General features: G+C 43.3%; 2 protein-coding genes across 3 annotated transcripts; one reads left to right on the top strand and one right to left on the bottom strand.

The window, feature by feature from the left end:
* Positions 1 to 2306: 2306 nt before the first annotated feature.
* stk24b (serine/threonine kinase 24b (STE20 homolog, yeast)) lies at positions 2307 to 9842 on the top strand. The gene is made up of 11 exons (XM_029514562.1): positions 2307 to 3047; positions 5031 to 5261; positions 5512 to 5568; positions 6370 to 6478; positions 7011 to 7168; positions 7857 to 8042; positions 8120 to 8268; positions 8441 to 8564; positions 8666 to 8734; positions 8903 to 9039; positions 9126 to 9842. Exons 1-11 carry the CDS (start codon positions 3006 to 3008, stop codon positions 9160 to 9162), a joined length of 1299 nt encoding a protein of 432 aa, XP_029370422.1. The 5' UTR covers positions 2307 to 3005; the 3' UTR covers positions 9163 to 9842.
* Positions 9843 to 11963: 2121 nt separating this feature from the next.
* Positions 11964 to 19056, bottom strand: slc15a1b (solute carrier family 15 member 1b). 2 transcript variants are annotated; one of them, XM_029514559.1, is made up of 23 exons: positions 18616 to 19056; positions 18442 to 18476; positions 18249 to 18333; positions 17704 to 17845; positions 17421 to 17540; positions 17241 to 17340; positions 16588 to 16678; positions 16420 to 16503; positions 16068 to 16150; positions 15858 to 15944; positions 15688 to 15777; positions 15563 to 15607; positions 15436 to 15468; positions 15226 to 15314; positions 15030 to 15111; positions 14801 to 14917; positions 14560 to 14700; positions 14147 to 14193; positions 13744 to 13851; positions 13547 to 13661; positions 13315 to 13452; positions 13044 to 13151; positions 11964 to 12841 (listed from the first exon to the last, which is right to left on the bottom strand). In XM_029514559.1, the coding sequence occupies exons 1-23, from the start codon at positions 18620 to 18622 to the stop codon at positions 12593 to 12595; spliced, it is 2196 nt and encodes a 731-aa protein (XP_029370419.1). In that variant the 5' UTR covers positions 18623 to 19056; the 3' UTR covers positions 11964 to 12592. The 2 variants fall into 2 exon arrangements, with proteins under 2 accessions (XP_029370419.1, XP_029370418.1); XM_029514558.1 differs by lacking the exon at positions 18616 to 19056 and having other exon boundaries at positions 16420 to 16678; positions 18442 to 18583.
* Between the last annotated feature and the right edge of the window lie 608 nt (positions 19057 to 19664).

Here is a 19664-nt window from a genome sequence, read left to right as displayed (position 1 = left end):
GGTGAGGTTGACTGCAGAAGTCAGCTCTTGCCTGCAAGTTGCCCATCGTGAGATGCTCGAGACATTTTGCTTGTTTGAAATTCTGCCAGCAGACTTAGACCTGACAGGACAGTTGTGTTGCCTGTTGTGCAATCCATCAATATGTAATGCAACCTGTTCTCAGACTGGACAGAGGACTGCACGTCTCTGCTTGGGCAGCATATTTCTATGTCACAGGTGGATGGATGGTGAGTTCAAGAGCATGTGAAAGATTTTTTTTACGGTATCATGGTACGCATTATCACAACACAGCCAAACAGTTTACTAGTGGAAAGATGTAAGGACAGTAATCCAGCTGCTGAGACAGACCACCCTCTGCCTCCTCACTCCTCAAACACTTAAATCCTTATCTCAGGGTATCATCTAGGAGCCGCAGTACTGTACACAAGCAACAGCTTGGCAGCAGGTTACATAAATACTATAAAATCTGGGTCGACTGGGAAAACATACGATTTGGCTGACAGGCAAAATATAATGGGCCCGTTCATATGCAAGCGACGAGGATAGTCTATACATGAATTCAACTAGCTGCTGTGAAATATTGTCTTCAATCTGCATTAATGCCTCCTGTGTGAAGGCGTAGGCGTTTATAGTCAGAGGGATATCATTTCTGGCTTAAAGAAAAAGAATTGTGCGCATGTTGAAAAGACCAATTTGGTCAAATTTTGGAACGCAACATCCATTTTTGCAATGAAAGCCAGGCAGCAAAATATGGGTCACCTCCAAAGCACAGTATCCGTATTGCAAATGAATGACACCTTCGTGGGACGCTCGTTCCTGATTGAGCTTTGTTCTGAGGAGAAATAACATCGGCTGCGGACCAGCGGTGTATTCATGCGGCTCTACGCAAAACACCTGTGCATGGAACTCATTACAAAACACGGCAGATGTTTGTGTGTGTTGTTGCCTTACCGTCGGTAAGAGCGGCTCCATTTGAGCTCCTTGATCCTTGATGTCCATCTTTCCTTCTCCTTGGTTTCGCTGTGGACGAGTCGTGATGCGTTACTCCGCCTCTGCCAAACGCTGCTTCCAGACGAGGACGGCTTTTTTTCGGGGGGGTTCTTGTTGTGGTTTTTCTCATCTCTTCCCCCCCTCCTTCCCTCCTCCTCCTTCTCGTTCTTCACATTTAATGGCCGGGTTTTCTCAAATGGAGGTAGGAAAGCGTTCCCGTCCTGCCCTACATAATTTACGCACGGAGGAGGGAGGGAGCGTTTCCCACCACACGCGTTCAAGCCCGGACGCGGCGTTGACGAGGCGCACCGGTGACAGCGGCTGTGCGCAGCTCTGCAGCCATCACCTCGCCTGTGAGGGGCTGATCCTGCACGGACGTGGACTCGGATCACCGCGAAAGAGTGGAGGATTGTCGGATATTGCCGGGGGCGTGTGCGCAATCATGACTTTTAAAGCGACCTGGCGTCTCATTGACATGGCATGTTTCCGTTACAGGCCTTTTAATCAGACTCCATTTCAAGGGCAGTAACACCAGCAGGGGGGGTCTTGATTATGTCCGCCCCGTGTGGATTTTCTCCACCGCCGGCCTGAACCACAAGCACACGCGAAAAACATGAAGCCGCCTAATCCATACATGACTCATGTCTTACTAAATGATCTAAATGACTGAAAACAGCCCTGCTCCATTGACCGCAGCCCGACGGATGGATGGACTCAAGAATGGAGCCGGGGAGCTGAGGCACTGGCGCCCCCATGTGGACAAAGTCCAAAACACTGCCCTCGTTAGGCAGATGCGGCGCAATTACTGTTGCTGCAATGCAAATTGGATTTGGCTGGGATATCATTAGAGCTTGATTCAGGCTACTCGGGAGAACGATTGTGTTGTCAACCACAACATCTTGCATCTTGCATGTGCATGAACTGAGATGAAATGTAGAAGGCACAAAAGAAAAGCTGCTGTATGCAACTGGAATAAAAGATGATGAATAAATGCACAAAAAGTGTGTTTCGGTGTGATAATTAGCACTGAGCCTGGCTCAGTGGACATGACAGTGCTGATCTAATTAGTTATTTGATTCAGCCTATTGTTATTTGGTGTTATTGATTATCTTAATAACACTCAATGGGACCTCTCAGGAGATCGCAAATCAATCAATTACCAATCACATGGTCTTAATCAAATAGGAGTTAGAGGTTTTTATGTCACGACTGTGGGGGGGGAAGCTGAGGGAGACCCCCTGACTTTAGCACCTGAGCGTCTGAGGAATCAGGATGTTGTGGTTGATCCGGATCCGGATCCGCCCGGCCTGGCGTCACAGCAGCACCGACAAGATGGCCGAGAGTACGGGACGAAAGTGAGAGAGGAAACAAAAACACTGGTCTGCCTTCTCTGCCGCAGATGTCAGACCTGTAGAGCCGCCGAGGGCCGAGCTAGTGCACGGATAAAAACCGCATTATCGGGTGACATTTGCGGGGATGCTGACAAATTGCGGTCGGAGTCCGGTCGTCTGCGTTGGCTAGTTAGCTCTCGGGCTAACCATGTTAGCTAGCTGACAACAGCGCTAGCGAGTGCAAACGCGTCCGGAAAGTGACATATTGGGGGGGGGGAAATAAGAAATCAAACAGCTAGCACCGCGTCTTTGTGTCAGAGAGTTAAGATCGACTGCGGCCAAATCGGATTTAAGTGAGTAGCTGGCGCTAAGATAGCCGGTTGGCGAGCTAACATTGCGGATTTCTTGTTAGCATTAGCAGCCGTCTGTTAGCTTGCTCAGCTGTTTTGGGTTCGGACTCGGCTGTGGAGACGCATCGGGGCGAGTGGGAAGGACGATTTCCTCCGTGTTTTAAAGTACCTGCGGCGGCTGTAAACACAGAGGGTGGACGGTTGGTCACACCAACCCCCCCTCCCCACCTGCCCCCACCCCCAGCCTGGACTGTAAACAGACGGGACACAGAGGAGATCTCAGCCCCGTGTTGTTGGACCCGGATCGGATCCAGGCAGCAGCAGCAGCAGCAGCATGGCCCATTCACCCGTCCAGGGGAACCTTCCCGGGATGCAGGTAAGCCCGGCTTCTCGTCCGCAAGACGTTGGCGAGGTCACTGGAAGACTGAAAATACACACATCTTAATCACAAGCCTTGAGTTTTGTGGACTGTGATGGGAATAACGCAGAGATTGTGCTGCACCAGAGTAGTTATCTGTGTCCTTTCACTTGTATAATTAATTTTAATTTGCCACATGTACGCATTGATTCCGAAAATTCCGGTTATTTCCTCGGCCACTTGAAGGAAGCCTCCAAATAAACTATCCTGCACACACAAACCTCCTTCTTGCCCCTGTCTATCTTTGGTATTGTCCCCAAAGGGAGGGTAGTTGTGTTATTGATGTAAACTGCTCCATGCATCAGGGTTGTTTGCAGCTGATTCAGACTTTGGGGGGAGAAATGCATCGAAACTGTGGCCTTCATTCAGTATGAATTTGTTGTTGCACGCAGATGAAGCTTGGAATCGAAGTTGTTCCCTTGTTAGTTGAATTTTCCATCAATATTTCAGATACTGATTTGAGAATGAGCGTTGCAGTGGAGATCAGTGTATATATCTGCTTTTAGACTTGAGGCTCTTGTTCTAGTTTGAACTCTTGTTCCCAAGCAAAGCATCTTATTGTTTTGTTGAAATACATCTCTTTTCAGTCACAGTTTAGTTTATTGCATAAATCTCTCCTCCGGCAGTAGAAGGGTCTCTTTTTGGTCAAACAAGGATCCCTTCTTTTGGAAGGCAGCCGTCTCATTTTTAGCTATCTTAAAATGTGCATAATGAGCCTTTCCCTGCTCAAAAGAGGTCCGAAAAGGAAGTTGTTTTTGTCAGCGCCTGCTTTTGTGTTTCCCACATAACAGCCTCTGGAGAGTTAAGTCATTTTAGTTCACTTCCTGAGGCATTTTAGTATTTTTTTTTTTCTTGTTTATTTGTTTTGTGTGTTTTTCTTTTTTTCATTTCACATTCAGTCATACTTGCTTTGACGTGTTAAGCCAGAGAAGTTTAAAATATGCTTCAGTGGTCATTGGATTCACTGAACACATTTTCAGCTTTTCCCCTGACTTGTGAACACTTTAGGCATTGAGCTGTTTTTTTTTTTTTGTTTGTTTGTTTTTTTGGGTGGGAGGGTCCATTCTAATACAGCTTGAACTAACTCAAAAATAATGACTCTAGAAACTTCGAATTACAGCATCTAAGCACAGACCTATTGTAATTTATTTATAACTAAATAATCACTGCAAGAGAATGAATCACAGACCGTTAAAGAATCTGTAAACCTTCAACAGGAATGCTTTATTTTAAGGTCAACAGGTGTTGAATATTCTTCAGGTGTCAGGGAAGATGCCAGCAAACATGTTTAGCCCCTGATAAAGCCTGAGTTTCATATTATGAATAACTGAAACAGTTGTGTCCGGACAGCATTTAACAGGACTTTCACAGATATGAATGAAATGCTCTTTATGTCATTCTGATGACAAGAATAATAGCCCAAAAAACGTACATTGATGCAGTACAGTTGTAGCATATAAAACAGTGGATGCAGCGAGTGATGGGTCCTCTTAGTCATGAGAAGGTGTGCATGAAACTGTGATGACGGATGTGCTGCAGCCACGACCACCGCGACCTGTTCAAGTCTGTTAGTTCTAGTCTATAAATAGGAGGGGAAAAGACCCCAAAGATGCAGTTGTACCATCAAAGGACTAAATTAACATTCAGGTACATGATTGTGTTATTTAAATTTTCTTTTAATCTGCATGTTATCCAATTGTTACACTCTTTCCCTTTCATTCTCCTGTCTTGTTCTTTCTGTACAAAAACACAAGGTGTTGCAGTGAGTGAATTAATGCATCCTGTAAGAATGGCCCCCTGCTGGTGTTTCCTATTTACTCCCCAACATTCAGTTCTTTTCACACGTTCCTCTTTTTTTGTGTGTGTGTGTGTGTGTGTGTTTTTTTTAATCCGCCTTCCCTTTCCTCCGTTCTTTGTTACCTCCCTCTTCATCACTGCCAGAATGCCAAAGTGGACCCGGAGGAGCTGTTCACCAAGCTGGAACGCATTGGCAAGGGTTCATTTGGTGAGGTCTTCAAAGGCATCGACAATCGCACCCAAAAGGTCGTTGCCATCAAGATCATCGACCTGGAGGAGGCGGAAGACGAGATTGAAGACATCCAGCAGGAGATCACAGTGCTGAGCCAATGTGACAGCCCCTTTGTCACCAAGTACTATGGCTCATACCTGAAGGTGACACACGTGTGCATACATGTCATTATAAAATGCATTTAATGCTCATTATTTTGCTGTTATGTCAAACCTACAAGTACACAAACGGGATGACACACCTAAGGATTTCTCGGCCTGTACCCTGAGTAATCTGAAATTAAACAGGAATTAGCCTCGGATGACTTTAGACACCCACCAAGATCCTAATTCTGTAATTAAAACTTGTTTGGGAATGTGCTTTAATCTCTCCTGTCTGTCTCCACCACTCCAGGACACAAAGTTATGGATCATCATGGAGTATTTAGGCGGAGGTTCAGCATTAGACTTGGTAAGTGATTCACTGCGTCCTGCTTTTGTTAGACTGAGCTTCTGATTAGCTTTCTGTCCCACAAAAATTCCCCTGAGGAAATTGGGACAGTAGAACCGGTGCTAAGAACCGCCCACTACCATCATTATCCAATTTAAAAAAATTAATTAAAAAAATAAAAATAAGTTCATGATGTATTAGTAATCAAGTGCTTCACTGTTGTGTGAAGCAGATTATGTTTGTTCCTCAACATTTAGATAACAGAAATTTCCAAAAGTCATGTTTTTTTTTTTTAATTTGACCTGATTGTTATCAGCAACAATAGCATTAAAACACCCAAAGCAAAAATGTTATCATTGCAGTTTTTAGCAGATGTTACTCAGATAGTGACAGATTAATCCATATTTGATGCTCTGGTCATTACTGTTGGCATTTACTGTGTGTGTGTGTGTGTTTTGTTTGTGTGTTCATGGTAATGAAGTCACCCAATGCAACAATGTGACTCACTGTTGTCAGACAGCAGTGAAGCTCTGTGACACAGGAATCACACCAGGCTCTGGAAGCACACGCATCTTTGAAATGAATTATTTGTGATGCAATCAATAAGAGACTTTGAGATAAGGACCGACAAAGAAAGCCTCAGTTAACCAAAAAAAAAAATCAAGATGAAGAATCTGAAAAAGGTGCAGGATGAATCTTCAGCTCCATCTCACTCGGCTACTTTCAACTTAATTAAAATTGTCGCGAGTGTAAAACTAACAATCCTTCACCCCGAGGCTCAGACACCCACAGCTCTCTGGTTTTGTTTTTTATCTCGTAAAGATGGAGCCTGGAGCTCTGGACGAGACCCAAATTGCAACAATCCTGAGAGAGATCCTGAAGGGCCTGGAGTATCTGCATTCAGAGAAGAAAATCCACAGGGATATCAAAGGTAACCGGCCGACTGAGAGGATGCAGGTTTCAGCGAGCACACAGAGATCACGTAGCACGTTAATGGTATTGATGTGCACTCACGGTTTCATTCATTATGTTGTTTGGGTTTCGCTGGGGAGTTGAGGGAAACACGGCAGCACATCACTAAAAGGCTTTTGACAGTTCCCTGTTTATTAAATGAATTGGTGATGACAGTATCTGAAGATGAAGCATCCAGTAAGTCTACAGAGCCCTCCACATTTTGTAATGCTGCAGTGTTATGCTAAAATGTTCTAAATCCATTTTTCCCCTCATTAACCTACACTCAAGGCCTCATATTGATGAAGCCAAAACTAGATTTTAGAATTTCTTGCACAGTAAAAAAGAGAACTATCAGATTTGCTAGCAGTATCCAGTGTGATCAGGATGTCAGAGTGGAGTGAAAATTCACGCGTCCAACAGTCTGGACTGAGCAGAAATGTCTGAGAGAGAATGACGGAAAATTCCAAACACACAAGACTGAGTTTTGTCACACCCTGTACCTCCCACAGCTGCCAACGTCCTGCTGTCCGAGCAAGGAGAGGTGAAGCTGGCAGACTTTGGGGTAGCCGGGCAGCTCACCGACACCCAGATCAAACGCAACACCTTTGTTGGCACACCTTTCTGGATGGCCCCAGAGGTCATCAAACAGTCAGCATACGACTCCAAGGTGAGATACACTCACACTCAACACTTGATTACATCAGCCACTCAAGATGCTGTAAAACTAAACATCTATCCACCATGTAGACATGTTTGACTTCTGTCGGGTGACGATTTACAGTCACATTTTTGTTTGGCTGCTTCTGATGTGCGTGCACCAGGATTGTATTTGCAGCTTAAAACCACAACTGTTTCCTGTGTTTCACAGCAGCTATTTTAAAGATGGTCACTTTGAATGCAAGATATGAAAATGCATTTATGTTCTGATCTTTTTCAAGATAAATGAATAAATGAATGAAATCAGCCCTTGGCTTGCCTGCAAGGGAGCCATGACACCACTGTGATTTACAGCCTGTGTTTGTTCTGTTGATGCACTGTCACATTCAGGCAGCCCGTGACTATTAAAACCATATACAGCTGCCTTTTCACAAGTTTTCCCCCTCTTAGTCAGGTTGCTATTTTTAGCGCAGTTTTCCGACAGCTCAACCCACCTCTGGTCAAAGGTTGTGGATTTCTGCTTTTATAGTCAGTGCATCCAAACAGGAAAGCTTCGGGATTCAGCAACGGTGTTAATGTTAAAGCTCAAGTAGCGTCAGGCTTATTCAGAGTAAGATTTTGACAAGTGGAGGTTTACAGCAGAGAATTCAGGCGAGAAATGGTTCTGACTATAAATAAATTGTTGCTGCTCATTCAAGGCTGACATCTGGTCTCTTGGCATCACGGCCATCGAGCTGGCGAAAGGCGAGCCACCTCACTCAGAGCTCCACCCTATGAAGGTTTTATTCCTCATCCCAAAGAACAACCCGCCGACGCTGGAGGGAAACTACAGCAAACCGCTCAAGGAGTTTGTGGAGGCCTGTCTCAACAAAGAGCCCAGTTTTGTGAGTCTTTGCGTTGGAGTATCTGCAGCCTGACAGCACAGTGCACAAGTTTCGCTCACTCTGCTCCATTTCCACAGAGGCCGACTGCCAAAGAGCTGCTGAAGCATAAGTTGATCGTTCGCCATGCGAAGAAGACCTCCTACCTGACCGAGCTGGTGGACAAATACAAGAGGTGGAAGGCAGAGCAGTCCAGAACCACAGAGTCCAGTTCTGATGAGTCTGACTCGTAAGGCTGACGCTTTATTATGAAAAATACACCAATCATTAGTAATCCATTCCTCTGTGAATCATGCATGTCTTATTTTGAAAACTGCTTGTCCTCCTACATTTGTTATGAGGTTTTAAGCCCCCTAATATTCACCATGAACACTGAAATCCTCTTTAACGTGTTGAATCAGAGAGCAGGATGGCCAGGCGTCAGGAGGGAATGACTTTGGCAGTGACGACTGGATCTTCACCATACGAGAGAAAGACCCCAAGAAGCTGCAGAACGGGGAGGGACAGTCAGGGGCCACAGATCAGGTGAGATATCAGACTCATCACACACACAGTGCGTGAGTTGAAACATGTGACGTAAACTCCCCCTTTCACTCCCAATCTCGCGTCTGTTTTTGTGTCCACAGACAAAAGACATTCCAAAGAGGCCTTATTCGCAGAGCTTGGCCACAGTCATCTCTCCTGCGCTAGCTGAGGTGAGGTCCTGTCTCATTCACACTCACCTCAATTTCCCCCTTCTGACAGTGCGTTAGAGCTTTTTGTGTCCAGACTGTACTTGTGAGACCACTAGGACCAGAGAGGGTCCTTTTTAAATTGCACAGACTCTGAAGTTAACCAGATCTCTGCCTCCTCACCTGTCCCAGCTGAAGGCGCGACAGGAGCAGGTGAACGGAAACCCCATGGTCCTGGATGAGCTGAGGGAAGCCATCCTGCTGGCTGAGGAGGCCTACCCCGGCATCTCCGACTCCCTGGTGGCCCACATGGTCCACAGACTCCAGAGGTAACGCCAGAGCAGACTCTGATCACATGATCCAGGCCTCCTTCAGTGTATTTATCTGCCTGTGCCATTCTGATCTTGTCTTGCAGTTTCTCCACGAGCAGGACATCCTCCTCCTCCCCATAGTGATTCGCTCTCTGCCCCAGCCCTGCTCTCCCAGGCCCCCGAGTTCTCCCCAACCCCCCCACCCCAACACCACAGCCAGGTCAGAGTCATGTGTCAACTCATTCAAAACCAGCTGACCTCTCGTGTCTGGGTGGGGGGGGGGCATAACCCAGCCTGTAAAAATGACTGCACTCCAAATAGGAGGACAATAAGAGAAATTCTGGAGAGCTACTTTCTGAGAGGGGAGGGGGACAGCAGAACCTGTGGATTCTGCAGCAAATGGGGCATGGCACACAAAGTCAGAGCAGCCGGCTAGAAAACGACATCAACAGCCCAGTCAGACTGTGGACATAAGGCTTCTCCGGCCTCACAGCATGAAGCCTCGACGGGGAATTCACTCAGTAAGGAGCTGAAAACTCCCCCCCCTCCCCAAATCCAAGACAAGACTTCAGTCCCCTCTTAATGCAGGCGTCATATCCCCAGAACCTCGGAAAGCATGCTTGATGAACCTGCAGGGATATTATCTTAGTGTGCAAGCTGCGTGTCTGTGTGTGTGAGTGCATGTGTGCTTGTGCGTATGTAAGACTCCCTGTTTAGGCAAATTGCAGCATTCTTAATGAAACCTCAGGTAAAGTGCTTTAAGTGGATTTTGTCCTCCAAGGCAGTGGGAGGAGGAGGAAGCAGGGTGTTGGGGGGTGGGGATGCAGGGGAGGTGGGGGGGGGTTCGCCATGCTGTACATGATTTCAAGTTGTCATTGCGGGAAATGAATCACTGTGTACAAAATGGTCATGCGCATTTTGTAGATATAGAAGTAGATATTTAAAAAATTTGAGAAGTACAGAAAGAACAGGAAATGCCTTGCCTTTTTGAGATACACACACACACACACACACACACACACACAACTGCGTTCTGCGTTTCATCACAAAGTTGAGTTTGTTTTATTTACTCGTCAGTTGTCGAACGAACGAACTTCAGTATTTTTCAGTGTTTTCTTTGGAAGTGACTGAACTCCAATCTTCCATTTCAATCACCTGCCGAAGCAGCCAACTAACTATGATACTAAGCTTATTTCGTTTAGAGGCTTTTCCTTTGTTTTTGTAGTCGGGGCGGGCGGGGGAGTGGGGGACTCCGTCTGTACTTATGTTTAGACAATTTAAGTCAGTTTTGAATTTGTTTAGAACAAGAATGAAAGTAGTGGCTCTTGCATAACATTACTGAGTGGAGCTGAGGACAATTACAAGAAGGAACCACAATGGACAGTCGAATGCTGATATCATGTGAAGTGTTTTTTGTTTTTTTTTTTGTTTTGTTTTTTTTGTTTTGGGTTTCCCCCCCCCCCCCCCGACTTGTAATTTATCCTCAGTGTTATGTTCAACAGTAAAAATGGCGGTGAGGAATAACTTGCAAAGACCATTGCAGGCAATCACCACACTGACACTTGCTCATGGCCAAACGAAAGCATACGCTGCAGAAATCAATGCCATCCGTACTTTCTCACCCCAGACGTGCGTTCGAACACTTCCACGCCATGCTATAGAAGTGCCATGTCCTCTTTTATGCTTTCACCAGATGTTTGTAGTATGATTTGCACCTTTTTTTTTTTTTTTTTTTCCTTTTCTAATTTTCAGATAATTTTTTTGCACTTTGAAAGTGTTGAGTATTTAAAGAAACCTGTAAGAGGAAAAAAAACAAACAAACCACAAAACGAAAAAAGTTGCTAATAGCCATGTTTTACTATATGTTTACTTAAGAGTTCCAGAATTTACTACTGTGCTAATGCAGCAATAATGTTGAGGAGTTGCATCAAGACGCACTTGTCAACACAGGGATTGAAAGAAATTATGAAATATCTGATATTTTTATAACTGCAAAGAGTTAAGTATGGAAATGTTGAATGCTTTATGGATATGGGCACCTGCCTCCGGCAAAAAATATCTATACCTTACAGAAAACATATGCTACGGAAATAACTACGAAATGTGTACATTTGGTCTCCTTTATCATAGCTGACAGTTTATAGTACTGTATATAATCTTTGCTTGTGTCATTTCAGAATTCCCAAGTTAAATGTAAGCTCCTTGTAAGCTTTCAAAGTGACATGAGAAATAAAGATCTAATGGTAACTGAGGACTTAAGCATCTCTTTCATGAAATGATCAGTCAGTGTTTCCCTTACTGGTGCTAATTTGAAGCTATTTTTTTTTTAATGCCTTCTATTTGTTTTATGGCTTTTCTTCCATTGAAGATGATTTTTAAATGAGGTATGTGTTGAGCAGGAGCTGTCAAACCTTTTGATTGGAGTCTCCATTTCCGGTCGTGGAGGAACACTTCCCTGCTTGTTTCAGCTGTTCCCCTGCTCCTCTTCCAACTTTAACTCCATACATTCTGACAAAAAGCATTATCTTATCTATTCCGGTGTTTAAATGTGAGGAAAAAGACGAGCTTTAGCTTTGCAAAAAGGAGTTTGTTTACGGCGGCAGCCATTTTGAATCTCGCGCCCTATCGTGATAATTCCAATATCCGGTAAAAACTACTTCTTCGTTGTTTGTTTTTTTTTGGGGGGGGGGGGGTAAGGGGAGCACACCGCCACCTGCTGCCGGAGTGTATAACAACAAAACATTAAATGATAATCTATTAGTTAATGATGATTCTAAATCATAACGTTAAAATGCATTGTTACATGATCTATAAACATCTGGCTTGTATTTAAACCCTTAATCACGTTATGACGACTTCTTGGCCGCAGGCACAACATTTCCGTGTGAGATTTTTGAAGTTCCCCACACACTCATAACTCACTTTGTATTGAGCAAAAGGAGTTTATTTGAAATTGTGTCATTACATAGCTCGAATGGAGGCACTGTTTATACAGATGTTTCCTTACAGCTTGCCGGCATCCTTATCAAAATCTTCGATAAATCTCAGTGATTACAGGATAGTGTTGCGACCATTATATATAAAATAGTGACAATATATTACAATACATACACTGTCCTTGAAAATAAATACAAGTGGAATGGTTTCTTTGCATGTATACTCAATTACATGACAAAAGACTATGAAACAAACATCAAGATGTAGTTACACAGTGCAAAAACTAATTTACAACAGTGAAATATCAAATCAACAACCAGAAAAGGTCTACGGATTTAAATAGTAAAACAAGAAATATTCTCTCAAGAACTGGCAATCATAGTGTTTGAATAATTCCTCCCAAGAGCCTTCATTAATACTGTCCACAAAGAGCTTAACTGACCAAGCCCCATTTCCGTGTTTTCACAAGCTCTGTACCATTTCACTCATATCATCCACTCATTCTAAACACTGCATGTTCAGCAGTGCTCCTGACTGCGCTGACAAAGTGACCAAAGAAAGAAATGGAGCAGGCACTCTCAGCCGTGAAACGCAGAACCAAAAGAAGAGGTAAGAGCCGTGGAGAAGGGTCACGTTACAGCCTGGAGTTTTTAAATTTGTTCTCATCAAAGTTGGAGTCGGAGCTCCTTCGGTTTTTGTTGTGGTTCTGAAATGAGTCCTTCCTTACCATTTCCACGCTTTTTCTCTTCTTTTCATCATCGTCATTGTGAGCAAACTGGGCTTCTATCTTGGTTGGGTCAATGTAGGTATAGAAATAGGCCATGAAGGCAAAGATGATGCACACTAAGATGAGCAGAGAGGCAAAGAGGATGTACTCGGCCCACTAGTGAACAAAAAAAAAAAAAAAGACATTCACACTGTTAATTTGGAGCAAAACTAATCGTACTCATTTACGCAGAGATTTAGCTGAGATGGTTGACACCATTCTGATCCTCCTGTCCATCAAATATAAACCTGGACCTTAGACATTAGAGCACCTTAGCATGACCACAAATACAACACATGTTTCAGTATAATCCACTCACCTGTTCTGAGAGCGTTGCAGCTTCAGCGACAATCAGCACAATGATGTTCCCGACAGCAACGGTTAACAGCCAACCAGCCTGCAGCACAGACTTCATGTTGCTGGGTGCCTGGAGAGGAAGAGGAGATTCAAATCAAGCCACATTTTACAGAAAATGATCAAAGACATCAAGATAAAGTGTTCACGAACTGACAGAAGAAGCTCGATAGCTTTGATAACTGTATTATCCGCGAGCTGACTCAGAACAAGTGGATGAAGAACATATCCGCTACCTGTGAGTAGGAGAACTCCAAGCCAGTGACAGAGAAGACCACCTCTCCTGCAGTGATGAGGAAATACTGAGGAATCTGCCAGGCCATGTGGAAACTGTTCGGGCTGATGTCCATCACAGGCTGGATGCTCTCTGTACACTACAGGACGCAGACAGACAGTCGGATGTGCTAATTCAGGCAAAGAGTCACATTCAAGATTTTACTGAGCCTGAAAATGGCATTCATGACTCACATTTTGTCCAAATTGAAATGTTGGTTTGATGATCAAGGTGTAAGAGCTGCCAAAGCCCAGGCTTTGAGTGTACAAACATTCTTTTCCAGCATTATCCTTGATCCGGTACGCAGCCCTGACAAGAAAAACAGCAATCAGGGCGACGGATGTTCCTCGAGCATGAATGTATGAGACGTACAGAATGAAATGCCTCTTACTGTCCCTGTGGCACCAGAATATAATCCGACATGGTGTTGGTGGCAACGGGCCCAGTGTCCTCAGTTCCCAGACTTAAATTCATAGTTGAGGAAAAACCATTGAAAAATCTGAGGAGAGAAAAGTCAGACATGAATAATCAATGAATAATTGAATTGAGAAGCAACAAAACTCATCGTTGCCTCGTGACCCAAAATGAATGGTCTTCATTATATCCATGGAATTTAAAAGAGCAAGTTGGTTTTTTTTTTTTTTTTTATTAGAGGCTCAATAAACAGCAAGCATATGCTTACTTTACACCACAAGTAACTGGAACTCCAAGTGCAGACAACTAATTTGCCAAGAATTTTTTAAAAACACCTTGTACCGAATTCAGTCTCATTCACCAAACAGTCGGAGACTTACCTGATGCTATTAGCTCCCTGCTCCGGCTTTGTTTTGGTGTCAATGAACTGTGGGAATGAAATATAATTTAGATTTTCCACATGCTGATACTGGAAACTTAAATCACATTTCGTGAGGGCTTTTTAATCATAAAAATAATGCTGATGTTGTTGGCAGTTTAAAATTATTATTAAGGAGGAGGATCTTAAATAAGTAAATCATAGAAATGTTTTTTTTTGTCTCACTGGTCACAGCAGATGTATGTGGAATGTACACACCTCATGGTATTCTGACAAATGAGCATAAAATTATTTTCTATTCTATATGCTATCATTTGAGAGTTGACGCAAAATTTCTCCACTTTTTTATGCCGGAGCAGACAAAAAAAAAGTCCTTTCTGTTGGATTTAAACCCAATCTGGCAGTCGTGCTCACAGTGAGAGGCCTCGGTGTGGGCCCGTCCTGAATGATGACAACGGTACTCCGATTTCCCTCCGAAAGAGACAGCACGAAGTTGTTGCTATAGTTCACGTTCAGTTGAAATGAGTCTTCAAAGTTCAGGTAATCTCCGTTGGACTGTGGGAGAAAATAAGAGTTATCGTCGATATGTCCTCCAATCTTAACTCTAAATGAGTGTGGAGATGCACCAAGTGTCAACACAGTTTTGACAGAGTACCGTGAAAGGATCCAGGGTGAAGTTGTTGGCTCCGGCTCTTATGGGCAACTTTCTGTCCAGCATGTTGATGAACTTCGCTTGGCTCACGGTGTCTGATGGGAACTGGGGCAGAGTTTGCTAGAAGAGGAATGGAAGTTGATGTGTGTTGTGATCATAAGCTCTGGTGTGTTTAAGTGTTAAGTGTGTTTAGTTAAGTGTTTTTCTTAATTTACGTGTGTGTTCTCCTTACATCAATCTGTATCTGGACCAGACCGGCAGCCACGAATGCAAGCGCAGCGAGGAACATCCCCACAGTCATCCTCTTCAACGGACTGCCAAGCAAACAAACGATAGGCTTTGATAAGACACACGATACGCTCAGCGACCTTTTCATCGTGAATGGTTGACAATGTCATGAATAAGCTGTAATAATAAACTTCACTCACCTGAAGTTTAATTTGCACTTGGAAATCAGCGGGTAGATCACACTGTCCATGATCGGCACCAAAATCAGGATCAAAATAGGGTTGACAGTCTGGTGGGAAGAAAGAGAGCAACTCTTTTAAGCCTTATCCATCAGCAGATAGAGATACCACTCAGAATTTAAAAAAAAAAAAAAAAACTAGCGAAGGTGTCATCAGCAGCAAATGTCTCACCTGCATCTGATCGGGCTGAATTATGAGTATTCCCTGTCGAGGAGCAAAAAGGAGAGGTTAGATTGCAAAAGAGTCTTCTCTGTGGTTTGAGCAAACAAAGAGTGATTCTTAAAAACAGGACACTCACAAAGTCACCGTCCATGGTGGTCGCTTGGAGGGTCCATCTTGAGCCCTGCAGAGGAGACGCAGCTCTTTAATCTGTCTCTGAGTTCTGGCTACACAGTATGAATTCGGTATTTCTATTGTGGGTACCTGCTGGTCAAACAGAGCCCAGAACATGGGCAGCGGGATGTAAAGGAAGAGCACCTTCAGCACCATCTTCACCTGAGCAATCAGCAGTTTCTGGACAAAAACGGAGAAGGATTAGGAGAATGATACTTTTTATACATGAATGTGCTTCTGCGTGTCTCCACTGCGCTCACATCATATTTCTCCTCGGCCCAGTCCATCCAGTGGCTCCTCTTGGGGTACTGAGGAGAACGATGCTGAAAGCGGTTCTTGATCGCAAACTACAGAAAGCAAAAAAGACATTTCATGCACTTCATAAATTTTAATGCTCAGAGATTTTATTTTAAATCTTCTCAAATCCACCCTAAAGCTGAAACACATTTAGAGAAATATTCATATCTTACCCCGATGCATTTGCAGACCTTCACCAGGATGTTGCCCTGAGGAGCAGTCTTATTGTACATACCACTTCCAACAATGAACACAACTGCAGCCACAAAGAAAGAAAATAATTTATTATTAATATATTATTATTTACCAAATTAAGGCGCTAAAAGATGTACCATGTCATTATGCTTTTGTCCTCTGTTATCTTTGTTCACCTTCTTACAAAAATAAATGTTTTATATTATCATAAATCATGAGTATTTACAGTCAATAAGGTTATTTTAGGATTTCAGACAACTCTATTTATCCCAAATGGACAATTCCTCTGCTTTGAACATGAAAGTTTATCGGCATGTTCACGGTTCTTACTCAGAGCCACCACCATGAGAGCTGCAGGGACTCCAAAGGCCAGAGGGTAGCACTTCTGTGGGACGTGAATGCCACATTCCTGAGCTGGAAAGCGCACAAAGACAGAAAGACAGATTTTTACATTTGTCCATATTTGCTTGTCATTTATATTTGATGGTCCTAACTCACCTCTGAGGATGGGGGTGATGACTGTAGACAGCAGGCTGCCAGCGTTGATGGACAGGTAGAAGATGGAGAAGAAAGTGCTTCTCTGCTTCTCCTGTTAGACACAGGCAATTAAACAAAGTGTGTGCATTGACATCATATATGATGGCTTTTTTCCAAGCTCTTATATAACATCATGTGCTGTTACCACGAAGAGATCATCTGTCTCGGTGGCCTTGAACAGTGTAATAAAGTGACTGAGACAGATGGACTTGCGGCCACTAGTTAATAAACAACAAACGACGAGGAAGCAGATACAAGAAACGCTGACAGCTATTGTTTTTTTAATTGCTGCGTGTGCAAATGTGCGTACAAGGGACAGACTTAATAGACTTGTGTCCCTGATTGTGTTATTAAAAATTTTACTTTTAGGTTAAACCTCCATTTTGCAGAATCATCCAACATTTCAAAAAGGAAAAATAAAACTTTGTTGTATTATGTCTTGATAATTGTCTCAATTTTTCCTAATATAGCTATGAATGACACACTATTGTAACACGAATGTCTTTCCATTGAAAGATAGAATCTTTTATCCGTATTTATTGTGGAACTATCCTGTTTTTTTCACATTTAATTTTGTGTATGAACAGTATGTGTGTGCTTGAGCCACATCTAACCTGATGGTCTTCAAACTGGTCTCCGCCAAAGGCAGCCACGCAGGGTTTGATGCCTCCTGTCCCCAGGGCAATAAGGACCAAACCCACCATGGACAGAGCTCTGGGAGACAAACACAGCGTCACTATATGTCTATGCTCGCTTCGCTGTTGTGCATTTATTTCTGAGAGCGCTCAACTCACACGTGGAACGTCATGTTATCAGGAGTGCCGTCTCTGTTTGTGTCTGTGATGTCATGAATGGCGCTCACAGCCATGATGACTTGTCCCAGTGCATAAACGATGGACAGGTAGACAATAGTCCTAAGCAGAGGAAGGAGCAGAGGGTTGAACGGGTGGACGTCAGGTTCACATATGCATCAGATAGTGAAGGGTCAAAAACCATATCACCATATCAACCATACCATATGAATCAAATGTCTGTTTTTTTCTTTTGCGCTAAAGTTTCGCAGATTCTGAAACTCACTTGAACTTGCCGAGCCACGAGTCGGCCACGATGGCTCCCAGGATGGGCGTCAGGTAGCAGAGGGCCACAAAGGTGTGGTAGATGGTGGTGGCGAAGTCATCGTCCCACCCCAGGAAGTACTTAAAGTACAGCACCAGCACGGCTGCAGATGGGGAGACGGAAAGGGCGTCAGAATTTAAAAAAGAAAAAGAAAAGAGGTGGATAGAAAAGTAGCGAAGTAGCAATAAATCTGTTCAAATATTCATCTGCAGGTAAAAGTACAATAGTACCGCCACATATAATGAGTGAAACTATTCCTGATACAAAACAATGTGAACATTATGATTACTTATTCATGTTTTTAGAGTTGATATTTATCTGTACAGAATGTTGGATATTTAAATATTGGTTGCACATGATTCATATGGTACTCTGGAGAACACCATATATTACAGATAGGAAAAGCTTAACACGCAAGAACAATGACAATGGGATTAATCTACCTTCCACCACTGGGCGCAAGTGGTGTGCAATCATGAATAAATGTCACGAAAGGTGCAACTCACCTCGCATGCCATAGTAGGAGAAGCGCTCGCAGAACTCATTGACCACAATGAAGAAGATACTGACTGGGTAGCCAAACACTGTAGCCTGCAGGAAGAAGTTGTTTGAATGTTATCTCATCGTAAGCGTATATGTGCTAGTTATTTTCTTTACTCCTATGAATATGCATTTCTAGATTTTGTAGATCAGACTTACGCTTTTGGCCCTGGGCTTCTTCATGTCTCCTCTCTCTGCAGAAAGATATTACACATCATGAATACAGTGAACAAAGTGTGACAGCTGATATAAAGATTATTCCTCTATATATCTGTAATTTTAATTTCCAGTTGGACACATGGCCCCCCCCCCCCCCTCCAGATTGGATCTCACCTTCCATGGCTGCTGTTTCTCCAACTGTATCCTCCCCTGTCAAAGTTTAGGACAAGAAGACCAAGTCCAGGCCCAGCCACCTTCATATATAACCTCCCATCAAAGCTCCTTAGACACCCACAGGTGCTGGACTCGCTGTATCTTCTCTAGCTCCTCCCAACAAGCAAATTATTCCAACCTGCCAGAACATTCTTGTCATCTTTATCTCATGTTAGCGTGTATGTGTGTACATTTGTATCACTGACTAATGACTTTATGACTCTGGGAAAGGCAATCGGTCTGGTGAGTTGAAAAACACGACAATTTTCAGTGTTTTTCTTGTTTCTATGCTTTCTTATTATAAGCATGCCTGCTAATTCACGGCAAACAGTAGTTAGAGGTTTCAATAATATGCTGTTGAAAAATATTGTATCTGTACATATCTGTGTGATATGTCACTTCTGCAGTAGTTTACATTTCTGTATGAGATTTTTATTTATTTATTTATTTATTTTTTGAGAGACCTTCTATCCTAAAATGTAAATGACTTTTCTACTACAGAAAAAAAATTCTTGGAAATGTGCTTTACAATCTTCAAAAAAAAAAAAAAAAAGACAAACACACTCACTATGAAAGAAAAGCACAACTCACGGCAGATACATGATGATGAGCCCCCCAAATGTCCAAAACTGTGGCAGTTTGGGTTTGTTCTGCAACCTGACAGAACACAATAAGATGTAGGAGAGTGTGTGTGTGTGTGTGTGTGTGTGTGTGTGGGGTCAGTGATACGAGGTGGGATTAGCCGGCCTTTTACATGGCAGTGAGCACAGCGCGGGATTTTACTGGAGTCAGCATCCCGATGTCACTCGTGTCTCCATGGCTAACTACAGCACAGCTCCATTCACTCTGACACTGACGAACAACGATGTTTTTTCCATTTTCCAAAGCTCATCATCTGACTTTAAACTGGGGTTAAAAGAGTTCATCTCAGAGGGACGAAATAAAACTCATATTCACATTCATGCATCTAAACTACTTTACATTTTGAATTTTCTACATTCATATCAACA

The sequence above is a fragment of the Echeneis naucrates genome, chromosome 2, assembly GCF_900963305.1.
Source record: "Echeneis naucrates chromosome 2, fEcheNa1.1, whole genome shotgun sequence".
NCBI classification, from domain to species: Eukaryota; Metazoa; Chordata; class Actinopteri; order Carangiformes; family Echeneidae; genus Echeneis; species Echeneis naucrates.
Note: the sequence above shows the minus strand (reverse complement) of the source record. Positions and strands in the feature narration are given on the sequence as shown.